Source organism: Hemitrygon akajei, chromosome 13 (assembly GCF_048418815.1).
Source record: "Hemitrygon akajei chromosome 13, sHemAka1.3, whole genome shotgun sequence".
NCBI lineage: Eukaryota > Metazoa > Chordata > Chondrichthyes > Myliobatiformes > Dasyatidae > Hemitrygon > Hemitrygon akajei.
Window position 1 is genome coordinate 108884322 of NC_133136.1, and position 16831 is coordinate 108901152.

The 16831-nt window shown below is 38.6% G+C and overlaps 1 protein-coding gene across 17 annotated transcripts in view; it reads right to left on the reverse strand.

Annotated features, from left to right (window-relative positions):
- LOC140738120 (mitogen-activated protein kinase 10) overlaps positions 1-16831 on the reverse strand; it is a 272553-nt gene that overhangs the window by 47877 nt on the left and 207845 nt on the right. For 2 of the 17 annotated variants that reach the window (XM_073065258.1, XM_073065256.1), the window contains one exon: positions 10996-11067. The exons of the other annotated variants lie outside the window; for them this stretch is intronic. In XM_073065258.1, the coding sequence (XP_072921359.1) occupies positions 10996-11067 (72 nt within the window). The remainder of the gene's footprint in view (positions 1-10995; positions 11068-16831) is intronic. 17 annotated transcript variants of the gene reach the window in all.

The following is a 16831-nucleotide window of genomic DNA, read 5'->3' on the forward strand; positions in this document are numbered from 1 at the left end:
TTCAGTGCATCAACAACATACTGGTTCCTTACATTTAATCTCTAAATGGGCAACACTTCACAGGTAGCTGAATTAAACTCCATCTGCCACTTCTTCACCCATATCTGCAATAGATCAATATCCTACTGTATTCTTTGCTAGTCTTCTCCACTATCCACAACGTCACCAATTTTCACATTTGCCTGCAAACTTACTAACCCACCTATCTACTTTTTCATCCAGGCCATTTATATATCACAAACTACAGAGATCCTCGTAGAACTCCCTTCAGAACACCACCAGTCACAGGCCTCTAGCCAGAATAAATCCCATTGGCCACTTCTGTCTGTCTTCTATGGACAAACTAACTCTGCATCCAAATGGCCAATTCACATGAATCCCATGCATCTTCATCCCATGGGGTACCTTGTCAAACTAAATGTTTACCTTGTAGATACATATAGACAACATCCACTGCTCTACTTTCATTAGTTACCTTCATCACCTCCTTGAACAACTCAAATCAAGGTAGAAAGGCATGACTTGTCCCTGCACATTCTGATGATTGTCCCTGATTAGGCCATGGCTTCTAAATGCTCATAAATCCTATCCCCAAAAATCCTCTCCATTAACTTCTCTGCCACTGGCATGAGATTCACCACGTAATAGTTTCCAGAAATATTCCTAGTCCCTTTCTTGAATCATGAAATAATACTAGCTAATCGCCAGTCATATGGGACCTCACCTGTGGCTAGAGAGGACATGAAGATATTGGTCAAGGCTCCAGCAATCTCATCTCATGCCTCTCTCAGTAACCTAGGTTATATCCCATCAAGTCCTGGGGACTTATCCCCATTAATGTTCTTTAATGTTTCAGTTTAAGGGACATTTGTGATTCTCTGCTCTTCATTGACTCCAAAATAAACTTAAGACCTCAAAAGGCGATTTTTCTATTGCATCTTTGTTTTAAAAAATTAATATATTTTGCAATTAACCTGCCATGTTCTTTGGGTACATTCATCACATGTAATGTAATCACCTCTTCTGGATTAATTCTGGGATTCAAGGATTTCAATTACCTCCAACAAGCTCCTTGACCAGGAGCTCTTAGATAGTCTCAAGTAAATTTAGTTTCTATCATCTTTAGGCAACTTTAGCACAACTATCAATTTGTATAATTGGTATAGACACCTTTCTTTGCTGCCAAAAGTATAATTCCAATTCCATATCCCAACCAATGATCAGCTTTTGGGTAACTTTATAGTTAGGCCTTAGATTTCTGTGGATGGCAAACAGAATTCTGTACTGTTCTAATGCACAAGAATCTGGCATTCTTTCTGAAACACAGCTTAAAATCTGCAAATATTATCCTTCTATTTGCAAACCAAATGACTCTAACTACAGAATTTGTCTGTAGATTTCAGAATAACTTGTTTTACCATCTTGTGTTAGTGTCACAGGCTTCTGTCAAGCACCCTACCAACTTCTAGCTATGTTGAAAAAGGTGTCACACAGACAGAGCTCTAACATCTGTTGCAGATCTGTTTCTGTATGTCAACAGGCTACATGGGATGCTCTTCCCAAAAGAAGTACAAATACAATTACACTGTGGAAAATAGGGTCTGTGGCATAAAGAAGAACAATGGTAGGGAGTATGTAGAGTGGAGCAGACGTTTTCGTAACTAAGAACTCAGTAAACAATTATCTGTAGTTACATAGATTTGGAATTAACAGACCTGCAAAATAAGCATAACCTATGAGTACGGAGGATATCTGCAATTAATAGTGAGCATCAATAACTTGCAAGAGTTGACAGGAGCAGAAAGCAGAGCCCAGACACTTCCCAAGATATCAGATATTCCCTAAGTTATCAAATAGGCGATATCACCTATTTGGACCAACTCTCGTGAATATTTGTGTGGTTTAAAGACATACCCACCAATGCCACTTCCCTACTCTTTAAGCCCTGTAAACACCACTTACCATAGGCAGTGATTTACCCTGCAACCCAACAGAAGCTGCCAGGTAATCGACGCTTCTTGAAGAAATATCATCACTGCACCACTGGAAAATCAGAGTCCTTGTAATTGGCAATGTTCCACTTTCAGCAAAATAAAACACACCTGCTCTTTAGCAGATACTGACTGGCTTCAGAAAACAGGCTTCTAACCCTCCCGAATGCTGGGTTAGTCATGGGCTGTGCAATTAGTGCTGGCAGCTTGCCACAGAGAAAAAAATAATCAAGCCTATTGGCCCCAGGCTAATGCCAATTGGCAGCTGAAGCACATGTCCTGGCACTTCCCATTCAAAATACAATACAAGAAAAAGAAAATTCAAGTGTGCGACATCTGATGATTGAAAAGGTTAGGGATAAATCAGGCAGTGATGGGATTGTAGATATTCATTAACACTTGTACAACTGTGACCGTGAGTCTATAACCTATTTTCAGCTATCCCAAAAGTAACAGTGTTCTAGAAGACAACACAATAATGCACAGAACTGCTATACAATGATACAGAGAACTGATGAAGAGTCTAGGCCTGAAACATCAACATGTGTACTCTTTTCGATAGATGCTGCCTGACCTGCTGAGTTCCTCCAGTATTTTGTGTGTATTGCTTGGATTTCCAGCATCTGCAGATTTTCTCTTGACAGTGATACACAAATGCCTGTTGATCCAGGAGTTCTCTGCAGAGGAGGTTGAAAGGCACTTAATACTTAAAGGCAAGTCTTTTTTTCCCCGTCACTTTCCTTCTCATGTTCAAAGGGGTATGACCAATGTTTGGTACATTAAGAAGGTATGACAGTGGCTCTATTTCATTAGGAGTTTGAGGAGCTTTAGTATGTTACCAAAAAGACAGTCAAACATCTACAGATGTACTGTGGAGAGCATTCTAATTAGCTGCATCACTGCCTGGTATTGGGGGGGGGGTGGGGGGGGTTGCCGGGAGCTACTGCACAGGATCAAAATAAGCTGCAGAAAGTTCTAAACTTAGTGAGCTTCATTGTGGCTCCGTGGCACTAGGTTCTGTAGTATCCAACACATCTTCAAGTAGCAGTGCCTCGAAGAGAAGGCAACCATCACTAAGGATCCCCATCACCCAGTACGTGCCCTCTTCTCATTGCTACCATCAGGGAGGAGGTACAAGAGCTTGAAGACATACACTCAACAATTCAGGAACAGTCTCTTCCACTCTAGCATGCAATTTCTAAATGGACATTGAACCCATGACCACTAACTCATTACCTTTTTGTTTTTATTTTGCACTACTTATTTAATTATATATATTTACTGTAATTCGTGTTTTTTCTATTATTATGCATTGCATTATATTGCTGCCACAAGGTCAACAAATCTCATGACATATGCCGGTGATATTAATCTTGATTCTCATTCTGAAATGGTACTGCAGAGCAGCGAGCATCTAACCAAGCTGCTTCTTCATGTTCAGTCACCTCTCAATTCATGCACTTCTAGTTAAAAATTCTGGGGTATTATTTGAAACACAACCTAAATTCAATTCAGCTCATATGTTTATAAAGTGATGAGTGTATTATTCCGTGAACTACAAATCATTGCCGATTAGACGAGTCCCTATCAGTTGAGATTGTGTGCCAATACTGAACTGTTTGCACTGGATATAGTTTATTACTAGTGAAAGGTAGGCCACTACATGCATTTCAAATGGTGGAAATTATTAGATTTAGCTCTTCTGTTCAAATGCAGTAAGAAGATTTTGCTGAAAATTAGCTGCTCTGTTAAGAGTGGCTATTTCATCCAGGTCAGTAAAGAATAAGGTGAGATATCAATGTCATAAGTGGCAACAATATTCATCAGAACTAAAAACTATACTTAGAATCAGGAGACTAAACTCAGCAATTTACACAATTTAATGTACAAAATAATATCAAAAAAGAAGTCAAACACAAGGAAGTCTGCAGATGCCAGAAATTCAAACAACACACACAAAATGCTGGTGGAACACAGCAGGCCAGGCAGCATCTATAGGGAGAAGCACTGTCGACGTTTTGGGCCAAGACCCTTTGTCAGGACTAACTGATCAGGTTGGAGGCGACGCTTCACCTGTGAGTCGGCTGGTGTGGTATACTGCGTCTGTTGCTCCCGGTGTGGCCTTTCATATATTGGTGAGACCCGACGCAGACTGGGAGACCGTTTCGCTGAACACCTACGCTCGGTCCGCCAGAGAAAGCAGAATCCTCCAGTGGCCACACATTTTAATTCCACGTCCTATTCCCATTCTGATATGTCTATCCATGGCCTCCTCTACTGTCAAGATGAAGCCACACGCGGGCCGGAGGAACAACACCTTATATTCCGGCTGGGTAGCCTCCAACCTGATGGCATGAACATTGATTTCTCTAACTTCCGTTAATACCCCTCCTCCCCTTCTTACCCCATCCCTGATTTATTTATTTCCCCCTTTTTTCTGTTCTCCATCTCCCGCTGGTGCTCCCCTCCCCCTTCCTTTCTCCCTAACCCTCCCGTCCCATGATCCTTTCCCTTCTCCAGCTCTGTATCCCTTTTGCCAATCACCTTTCCAGCTCTTAGCTTCACCCCACCCCTTCTGTCTTCTCCTATCATTTCAGATTTCCCCCTCCCCCTCCTACTTTCAAATCTCTTACTATCTTTTCTGTCAGTTAGTCCTTAGAAATCTTTGATATCCTTCTGCAACACCGGCAGAGATTCTTCGTGTAGCTTAATACAAATTTCATGGTCATTCACAGTCTGCTGTATACTTCCAAGTTTCCGATTAAGCGTTTTCAGTTCAGATTTAACCAGGTCGAAGGAATTCTGTAACAAGTCAAACTTGGATTCCAAGTCATCCAGTTTATCCAATTTTTCAAGTCTCCCTGACACTTGTTGAAACAGTCAAAGTCTCCCTGACACTTGTTGAAACAGTCAAAGTCTCTAAAGTAGTCTCTTTTTTAGAGTGTTTTTTACTCATGGTGCTCTCACCGAGATAGGTTTAAACAGCAAAGTAAGTGAATAATTTCGGAGCACATAGCTACTGCAACCTACTCCATTACAGCCACCGGAAGTCTCCCTCAGTTAGTCCTGACGAAGGGGTTCACCCCGAAATGTCGACAGTGCTTCTTCCTATAGATGCTGCCTGGCCTGTTGCATTCCACCAGCATTTTGTGTGTGTTGTCTAAAAAGTAATCAATTTACTACTTTTATTTTAGAGAATTATTCTATTAAAGCGAAGATATTCCCAATGTCCTGGTACCCCAAAAGCAAAATCTATAATCTCGCATTGTAGGCATCTTCCACAAATGCCACAAAATTCTCAAGTTAATTGAGTAGGCAAATCAAATATGGCAAAGACTGAAGGGGTCCCGATGAAACCAAAAAGATTTTTCACCTTAAAAGTTTGTACCTTTTTCTCTTTTGGGATGGTGACCTAGTATTCTATGAAATTCCAGCACAGTCTACAATGATTGTTTCGAGTGAAATTTTAAAAATGATCTGTACTTCTGCCAACCTAATAAGGCACAGCAATGCCCTTCATAACTTGTACAAGTATAAGTGACTACATATCACCTCAGAAGACAATCAAAAGCTCGGCCAAAGGGAGTTTTTCAGCGAGTTTTAAAGAAGAACAAGGGGGTACTGAGACAGAGAGTTTTAGGGTTGCAGCTTCAACTCTCAACAGCTGAGCACCTGCTGACTGAAAGCAACAAAATGCAGTCAGCGAGAATTAGAATAAAGATTTCTCAAAGGATAGGCAAGCGCAAAAAGCTGAAGATCTGAATGGAAGCATTTGAGGAATTGCAAGATCCATGAATGCCAGCAAATGCTTAAGTTCTGGTTGAAAGTTTAAGATGATTCAACATTTGCACTGTGCTGCTGCTGTAGTAAAACTAACTTTAAAAGTATTTATGTCCTATATGTATGCCCTTGATAACAATAAACCTGAACTTCAAATTGAACAGGATCAGAATAAAGGACACCCTTTCATTGGATGAGCTCTTATTTCTAAAAGATATAAGAGAGGAGACCAGTCAAAAAATCATTGGAATATTCGGCCTGGGGTGAAAAGAAAATAAATTTTAAGCAGAGGGTTTGGGGTAATCGACCATGAGGAATAAAAGCAGAAAATACTGCAAACATTCAGGAGTTCAGACAAGTTTAATCTGATTTTAACTGCAATATTAAATCACATCATCACACTCTATTGGAGATAATTCCTTTCTTCCACCCATCTTTCTCCCCATTTTCTCCGCTATCCACAACCAACTTATTTCTTTTCTTCCTCAGTTCTGGTGACAGGTTGTGGACCTGAAACTTTAACTATTTCTCTTTCCACAGATATTACCTGACCTGCTGACTGTTTTTCTTTGAGATGTGGAGTGAATAGTTCAATTTGGTAAAGTGGCTGTACAGTTTTATTTAGCCTCAGACAATAACCAACAAAGGACATAAAAATGATGTCTAGTGCATGGAGTTAACATCAAAATCTGTAAATAATAACCTCAGTTTCCTCAGTAAGAAGTAATTTCTGAATGATTGCTGACATTCCACTAAGGCAGTATAGCAATGGGTTAGGTGTCATTATCTTACAGGTGGAATATAATGTTGAGTTTCAGATCATGTTCAGAAGGCCAGTATGTAGATGAGAAATTGGTTTAACAGTCGATCCTCAGAGAACTCTACCCTCAATGGTCCATCAGAAGGAAGAAAAAAACACTGCGGGTTTTCTAGCTGTAACAATACATGGAGAAGTTCTGTAAGACAAATGATATTTAACACGTTGATTTACCAGTGGATTGCTTTAATGAGCTGAAAATGAATACTTCTGTAACCACAAAGAAGGACAGGCTTGTTAAGTATCTGATTGGTTTTTGCTTTTTATAGAAAGTCAAGAAAATGAGCAAAGAATCACAAAAAGGTCATTGTAAAACCGGAGGATCTGTATCAGTCTGAAAGCAACCCTAATTGCCAGAGAGGAACACTTGATATCTGGGTTAGTCTTGTCAGCAAGATTATACTTTATCATGCACACTTCATAGATTATCATGCACACTAGAACGTACAAGCTCAAATGGCTTTTGCAATGCTGACATTAAATTGAGAAAATAATTTCCTTATATGTAATCCAGAATCAGTGTTTCGATAAATCATTCATTTATATGTAAACTTATGGATAAATTCCAGTATAAATTCACACATACATATTCTGACCTAGAATTAAACTAGTAGTGCTGGTAACTGTGAGAAGTGTGATATAACAAGTTTCAATAAAAGATTATATTACACACTTTGTTTTTTTAATAAAATCCATGAACAGTATCTTAAATTTCTCCATCTCTTGATTAAAATAAGGTTGATCTGTTTCTTCACTCCATGTACCCACTTTAGCCCATAACCAGTCTTGCCTAACAGCGATGCATGGCCAGTGTTGTTGTGCTTTTTAAATACGTGTTGTACAGTTGTTTTGGGACATGCCAGCAATTGTTTTTACAGTGGACTTGCCTCTGCACACCTCAGGGGCCCATGAGAACCGACTCTGGAGCATACTTTCTTTTGTGCACTGCAGAATGATGAAAGGAAAACACAACATCCTGAAATGGGGGCAACAGATCTTGGCGGGGTGTGGGGGAGCACAAGGATGCCGGGGGGGGGGGTTGAAAAGGATTGTGGTGGGAGACTCAATTCGTCTTCCTTTTGGCCATCAGGGTGGGAGACGGTGAATTGACTCATTATGTAAAGAGGGATGGAATTTGCCTTCACTTAGGGCTCAAGAGGGCAGATGATATATGCAGGGTAAGTCATTTACAGAGTCAGAGGGGTGCACTTGGTGAGTTGGTAGATACTACTATGAATGGAGTTTGTGAGGTTGTGTAGTGGGGGAAACCAAACATAGAGAACATAAATAATTTCCCTGATTGATTCCTACCCTGGAGTGGGAGCATTGAAATAAGAATATTCCAGTGAACACAGCAACAGTCTTGGAACGACATGGGTCATTTTCCCAGGCATTGCTCCAAAAGAAGCACTGCATATCAATGACATGGTTTTATGTACTCCTGGTGCAGAAATTCTGCCTGTTGCAATTCATCACCTAATACGCTTCATCAAATTTCCAGTGTGCTGCAATTGGATCATGTATCACTCCAGAGGGGAAAAAGAAACATTTTCAGACCTGTAAAACCAGCTACAAGCTTATTAACCAAAGTTTGTATTGTTCAACCCATGTTGCCTCACTAATATTCTGGGGAAAATGCTAGAGATTTCTGTAAGAAACATTTCCTGATAATGTCTTTGTATGCTTTGCCTAAATAGTAAACACCATTAAGAAATACAATTTCACTGATTCTGCTCAAAACCTTTAATAAATCTTAAACACAACTAGATCACCCATTAACTTTTTAAACTTGAAGAAATACTACTCTAGCCAGGAAGGGCAAGTCAAGGGGAAACATACTACTGAGGGATCAGCAGTGGAAATTGTGAGCAGTTTCAAGTTCCTGGGTGTCAGCATCTCTGAAGATCTTTCCTGGGCCCAACATATTGATGCAATTACAAAGAAGGTGTGACAGTGGTCATATTTTATTAGAAATTTGGTATGTCATCAAAGACTCCCACAAATTTCTACAGATGTGCCATGGAGAGTATGCTGTCTGGTTGCATCACCTTCTGGTATGGAGGGACTACTGCACAGCATCAGGAAAAGCTGCAGAGTTATAAACTCAGCCAGCTCTATCATGAGCACTAGCTTCCCCAGCATCGAGGACACTTCCAGAATGCAATGCTTCAAAAAGGCAGCATTCATCATTAAGGGTCTCATCATCCAGGACATGCCCTCTTCAAATTGCTACCATGAAGGAAGTGGTACAGGAGCTGAAAGACACATACTCAACATTTCAGGAACAGCTTCTTCCCCTCTGCCATCAGATTTCTGAATGGACAATGAATCCATAAACAGTACCTCATTATTTTTTCACCATTCTTTTTGCATTACTTATTTAAGTTTTTTATATACTTATTGTAATTTATAGTTTTTTGTTATTATGATTTGCAATGTACTACTGCTGCAAAAAACAAACTTCACGACATACGCTAGTGATATTAAATCTGATTCTGGTTTTGATTCTCATCTTGTGAGTGAGTGCGTGGAATGGACTGCCAGCAATGGTGGTGGAGGTAGATATGACAGGGTCTTTTAAGAGACTTTTGGATAGGTACATGGAGCTTAGAAAAATAGAAGGCTATAGGTAAGCCTAGTAATTTCTAAGGTAGGGACATGTTCGGCACAACTTTGTGGGCCAAAGGGCCTATATTATGCTGTAGGTTTTCTATGTTTCTATGTTTTGTCTGATAACTTAATTTTCTTACACATGGTGAAAATAATTTTCAGTAAAGTAATTTGTTCAAATGCATGGCTTTAGACTAACATATTGTGACACTTCTTTGAAAGGGGACCATACAATGTAAATTAGAAAATCATTTTATGAAGCTTACTATAGCAGAAATGCTGTTACAAGGATGTTCCAAACTGGTCGGGCAGTTACTCGTTAAAAAAAAGGACCTTTTAGTCAACCATTTTAAGTTTGCATACTTAAAATATTACTCATCGAATACAAGTCAACTGTTATTTATTTCTTATTTCGGCCCAAAGCGTCAACAGTGCTTCTCCTTATAGATGCTGCCTGGCCTGCTGTGTTCCACCAGCATTTTGTGTGTGTTGTTATTTATTTTTGATGTGATTCACTTTAAGCTTGTCTACATTAAACCTTATCAACCTTTAATCTGGCTATTTAAATTTTCTGTCCTGTTCATTCTATAATTTCTCAGCTTCACTCCTGAATCTATTGTCTTGTCTCAGTTTTATATATTTTGCAAAGTTTTACCTTGAATTTCCAAAAATTATTAACAGCAGTGGTTCTTCTTACCCTGACATAATTCCCCTAATAATTGTATTTATTTATTTTATTTTATTTAGCAATACAGCACAGCGTCAGTCCTTCCGGTCATGCCAGCCCAGCAATCCCACAATCCTGATTAACCCTAACCTAATCACCAGACAATTTACTATGACAAACTAACCTACTTGGTACGTCTTTGGACTGTGGAAGGAAACTGGAGCACCTAGAGAAACACACACACAACCTATAGGTAGGATGTACAGAGACTCCTTACAGAATGGTGCTCGAATTAAACTCCACAAAGCCTGAACTGTAAAAGCACTGCACTAACCACTAGCTTGCTTTTCAGCCAATTTCTTACCAGCCCTCCAAATTTTTCATGAATCCTTCCCTTTTGAACTTAACTACTTGTTTTACTATAGAACTTTACCAAAAAGTAATTTTGGAAATCTTGAGTATGACAATGTCCTTGACTGCTTGTGCACATAAGTGATGAGGAAATCAGGATCCAGTCTTACATCACCCTGTTTAATATCAAGAGAAAATAAAATCAATTGGGTGCAGCAAGCAGCCAAATACTTTTCATCCAAATTACAATGTCACCCAAATGCTGTTCCACTCCTTGTTACTTATGCCTTTTAACAGTTCATTTTTGATTTCATTTCCATAAAAAGAGTTAAAAAATCTTTTACATAAAAATAAAAGATTATTATGGATCATTGAACCTTCATTTATGGTTGCTATTTAATGTTATTGTTTTGCATAAGACTTGAGTAAGACAATTGGACCATGACTGGCTATCCCTATTTGGTTGCTATTTATGGATATATCTACCACGTTATTCCAAAACTAACAAACACAGGAATAAGTGTGCATCATGATGCTTAAGTAGCAAATTATTAAGTAACCAGTAACAAATCACTAGTTGCAAATATTATTAATCATTTATGTTTGCTTTTGTGTTACAGCTAAAAATAACACATAGCAAAAGGCTCAACTACAATACTGTCCAAAAATGCAGTGGCAGCAAACTTTTGCTGCACCACAAAGTAACTCGTACAGAGAAACCTTAAGCATTACTGTCAGGAATCTATCACTGTAGGTCAAAAGGTTGCTAGGAAGGATACGATCAGTGCCAGGGAACAACACAGCGCCTCTGATCATTTCTCCCATGATGCACCCAACTGACCAGTTATCAACTGAAAACAAAATTGGAATGAAGGATAATTAACTTGCAAAACTAAACAAACAACAAGCAAGGTTTCTTAAAAAATGCACAGTACAAGCAGGAACAGATGACCATTTTCCCAGAGAGGCAAACCACATTGCATTGAACTGACAATTTCTCTGAGGTTTTCATGGCACCACTAAAAAGCAAAAGCATCTGAGGAAATTGAGGATCCTTTGCGGTTATTACCTTTTGACTAAGTGTGTCTGCAGGGTGCTGTAAATGCTCTTTGAGTAAATTAAAAGAAGTACAAATTCTGGGTGTTAAAGGTTCATCTGCAATTAATTATTTCTTTCCAGACCACATCCTTGCTGGTCAGAGAGTGTCACCATTAAGTAAAAAGCAAATCTAGATACAGGAAACAGGAAATTCTCAGCCAATACATCTAATTCATAACTCTATCATTTTCATTTATATAAGACATAATTGCTAAAAACTATTATCTTTCAAGGCCAGGAATGCCATCTTATAAATAACTATTTCTCTATGCTGTATATCTAATATAACTGTGTAGTTCTTTGATTTTATAACACCAATTCGGAAATACTTGATATCTTAACTTCAAACTGGAACTTTTACTGAAGTATCATCCTGCTTTTGAATTTGTAACAGCTTTGTCTGTAATGGCTGCTTCCGAGGGAACAGGTGCAGGGCTTCACAATTCTGTACCTGTTCTCCCATTCAATGAGATCATGGGCAATCTCTTTCTGAAGCTTTAATTGGCATGAGCTCAACAACTTCCATAGGACTTGGTTTCTGGATTTCTATTCTCATATATGAAGAAGCCATTCCTGATTGGGCTCACTCAAATTTTGTTTCAGGACTTTTCCATTAGAATGAGTAGTTTCTCTGAATCTATTCAAAATAATATTTTGTCTTTTTGATGATCTCATCTAAAATCAGAAATTGAGCTTATATGTTCTAGGGAATGCAGACCTGGTCCATGTGAATACACATATTTAACATGACGGCTTGTATTCATTCTGGAATGTCTGCACTGCCTCCCCCCCCCCCATCCCCCATAACAGGACATCCTCCCCAAGATGTCCAGATGGTGCATGATCAGAGCTCTAAACTGTGAGACCATGATCTCCACCCCATTCTATTCTACTTCTCTTGAAATCTAGCCTTTTGAATTAATTCATTGCACTGTTCCTCTATATTTTAATGATTTCAATAGCCGCACACTTAAACGTTCCTGCTCATCTAGTTTCCATCCTTGTACCATTGAGAAACATTTCTGTTCTGACACTTTCAGATTCAACAAACAGCACCAGAAGTCAAACTCCACTTATGATAATGGGGCTCTAATGGGGCCCTCTCATAACCTATTAATGCTCCATCCGCATGTTATTGTGGCACCTCATGAACATCAACAAATTTAAACATATATCTCCCTCATTTCCTTCATTCAAGTCATTAATCGATGCAGTGAAAAATTACAGCCTCATACCATAACACTGAGCTATATCACAGGTATATTTTGGCAGTTTGAGTACCAATCAAAGATTCAAAGTACATTTATTATCAAAGTATGAATACAGTATACTAGACTGACCATCTCCATTGGGATATTCCACTGAAAAGCCTTGATTGAAGTAAGTTTTGGATTGTCTGTGTCAACAATTTACCTGTATTCATTCACTTTTGTTAATGTGCTAGTGTCAGGTAGGACCTGGAGATTATTCTACTTTTAATAAATTAGTTTTTCCAATATTATTTGTTTAAAACTTAGTCTTACATTGCTATTTTAGATAACATCCAAATTCCATAACCAAGGAGGGCTTATAGCGGGCAATATGATAAACTTGTTCAGAGCATTTCCCCTTCTCACAAGCAGCTCATGCTTCAAAGTGAATGGGTCAGTACTTTGATACTCCAGTTTGTCTCTCCTGAACTATTGAGTCATTAATCCATCATTCATAGACAATGATCTGAATGCCCTTGGAAACTCTTACACCAAAGAACATTTTTACCTTGTCTATCCTAATGAATCAAATTCTCAAGCTCCAACCTCATATGGAGATCATTCTTGGTTAGTGCTTGCTTTTTTGCTATTTGATACTTAAATTTCCCCTTTACTTCAGGATCTGCACATCATCGTGCTCTAGCACTGTAAGTTGCCTACTGTGTACTGAAAGCATGAATCAGTAAAAATGTTTAATTCTACTACTCCATTGTCGTTCTCACTATGCACATATGTAACAGTAACCTAGTTAGTAAATTAGTCAGCAAGCATCTTGTATTTCTCAAAATAATAACATTTAGTATAATATTCAGACATTTAATCTAGACAGTTAATCTAGCATTGTGTTCCTTACTAGTTAAATTTCAATTAACATATCTTCCTCCTCCACTGAGAATAAATACATACTCTATATACCTGCATTTAACTTTGGCCTAAACACATTACCAATAGCCATTTCCATTATCATTTCAAGCACTGACCAGAATAAAAAAAAATACCAGGTTCAAGAACAGCTACTTCCTTTCAACCATTTGGTTCTTGAATCGATGTGTACAACACTAATCACTACTTTAGTAATATAATGAACACTTTGATCACTTTGCACCATGGAACTTCCTATGTTTATTTGTGTTTTTTCTTGCAAAAATTGTATACAATTTATGTTTAACTTACATTTTTCTTGTGAATATTTTTATATGATTCTATCTGCCTGTGATGACTTTGACTTCTAAATTCTATCCATTATTCCTGCCTGTTATCGAAACCATATTGGATCAATTATAAGAATGTGAATGCGAACAATTGCCTGGTGGATTGATTGGCCCTCCTACGCAGGGGAGGCTCGTTCCTTTTCCTTCTTTTTGTGCGGGTTTTCAAGTATGCATTTTCATCATGGTGGGCACATTTCGTCGCTCTAGCACTGTAAGTTGCCTACTGTGTACTGAAAGCATGAATCAGTAAAAATGTTTAATTCTACTACTCCATTGTCGTTCTCACTATGCACATATGTAACAGTAACCTAGTTAGTAAATTAGTCAGCAAGCATCTTGTATTTCTCAAAATAATAACATTTGGTATAATATTCAGACATGTATCACTTTAATCAACAAGGATGCACCTTTATTTGTGATGGAAGTTCAAAGCTCTAACTTAGAACTTTTCTTTCATAAGTTTTAGATATGTCTTTCCAATTGGGTCAGATTCTAAAAACCACATTGTCAGCCAAAATGTTTGAAGAATCTTTCACAAGTTTGTCCCAATTAGTAAAATAACAGAGCTAGGAAGTTAGTCATAATCCACACCTGGTGATGTTAAAGCAGCAAAATAATATGGTGCGAGAAGTAAACGTGAAAATAGAAATCATGATCCCAATGCCAAACCTTGTATGCTGGAAGAAGATATCAGAATTCAGAAATGCACATCCATGACTTTCCCTCTGTTGGCACAGGGGTATGCTCTTTTGTTTTCTCTAGTTATGCTACAAAGGATTTTGAAATGGATCCTCAACAAATTACAATCCATGTCAGCATAATGTGCATGTATTGCCTTTATTGGTATTGACATAAGTGAGCGCTCGTTTGATTATTAACTTATCTTCCAACAATATCATACAGACCAGTATTCTCCAAACATTCAAGCCAACAAAGAAGAAACACAATGTAAGCACCAGACAGAAATTCAACCAGGGTTGTCCTCAGGTTGTGCTTTGTTCATCCGTATATTTGGACAAGGGGAAATCATACATTGTTTTGTTCAAATATAAACTATTCACAGATTGAGTACCAAAACTAGAACTGTAATTTTGCTCTTCAGTTTATCTGTAAAATTAACAACAGATGTGATCTTGGACACATGCTGAAACCTTGGTAAATGAATTCTTAGCAACCTTTTTGCCAGTATTTTTGTTCACAAAGAACTGGCATCCTTAAGAGAGTAACTAATGCTAGTGCTCTATCTAAATAAGATGAAAGATTGGTAAGGGCAGGGAGGAAGACATTGTTCATATGGACTTCAGCAAGATTTTGACAAGATACCACAGGATAGAAAGGGCTGGAAGATAAGATCACATGGGATCCTGAATGAACTAGCCAATTGGAAACAAATTTGTCTTCGTGGTAGGAGTCAGAGGATGGTAGAGGAGGATTGGACGCTTGCAACCAGTGATGTACAGTAGCGACCCCTATTGTTTCTTGCTTGTCATATATATTAATGATCTGGATGAGACTGTAGGTGGAATGACCAGTGAGTTTGCAGATGGCGCCAAAAGTCACAGTGCTTTGGACAGTGAAGAATGTTATCTATGGTTACAACAGATCCAGATCAACTATGAAAGTAGGCAAAGGAATAGCAGATGGAATTTAAACCAGACAAAGGCAGTGATGCAATTTGCAACTAAAACCAGGGCAGAGCATACACGATGAATGACAGGGCCCTCAGCAGTGCTGTAAAACAGAGAGATCTCAGGGTACAAGTATGTACTTCTTTGAAAATGTAACACAGGTAGTCAAATTGGTAAAGGAGATGGTTTCATCGGAAGACCGTGCACTGAGTACAAGATTTGGGATGTTCAAAATGAAGGTGAGTCTACACTTGGAATATCAGGTGCAGTTCTAGCCAACAAACTATAGGAAGGGCATGATTAACTTAGACGGGTGCAGAAAAGATGTTCCCACGACGGTCAGACTCTCTTACTGGGATGGCGAATCTAAAACTAGCTACAAAAGTTTAAGGTGAGAGGGGAAAGATGGAAAAGGGACCTGACTGGCATGTTTTTCACACAGAAGGTGGTCAGTATATGGAATGAGCTGTCAGCGGGAGTAGGGGAAGCAGGTACAATTACAAAGTTTAAGTGATATTTGGACAGGTTCATGGATGGGAACGGTATTGACAGATATCTGCCCAATGGGCCTAGCTCAGAAAGGAACCATGGTCATCAAGAATAAGATGGAGTGAAGAGCTGGTTTCCATGCTGACCAACCCTTTGTGCTCCTATGATCCACACCTCTAAGGTTATGACACCTTTAAGCCCAGTGGTCTTCAACCTGGGCTCTATGGAGTCCTTGCTTAATAGTATTGGTCCATGGCATAAAAAAGATGGGGAATCCCTGGTTTAGCCTAGTCTAAACATTTTTATAACTCAATTTCAATGACACCTGTACTGTTCAGCCCTTAAATTCAACCAATATTATAACCAAACTTCCAAAATATTCTGAGCTAGCTGTAAATGAAGTGTTTTCGACTGTAGAACTGAAAATATTTTCAGTTCTACAGATTTTCGAGTCATTTCTGACTGGTAAACTCTAACCAGCATGAGTTGAAAGATGAATAAACAGTATTAATCAATAAGCCCTGAGAATCAATGGGAGTATCACATTCACATGAGAAAGTCTGCAGATGCTGGAAATCCAGAGACTGTATTTCTTTGTCTGTCTGCAGCTGCCCTCTGGTGTTCAAAACTTAAAGGCACAGTATGGCTTGTGTGGTTGGCAACATATGCCAATAAAATTAGTGTTCAGAATTTTCTCCATTAAATGGACTCAACATTTTAAAACATATCAAGATATTGCATTAATGACAAAATGGGAAACAACACTTTTACAAGAAATAATAAATGTTGAGGAAAGTACAGCAATAAAAATAGATAAAATGCTGGAGGAACTTAGCAGGCCAGGCAGCATCTATGGAAAAGAGTACAATCGACGGTTTGGGCCGAGACCCTTCAGCAGGACTGCAGAAAAAAAGACGACGAGTCAAAGTTAGAAGGTGG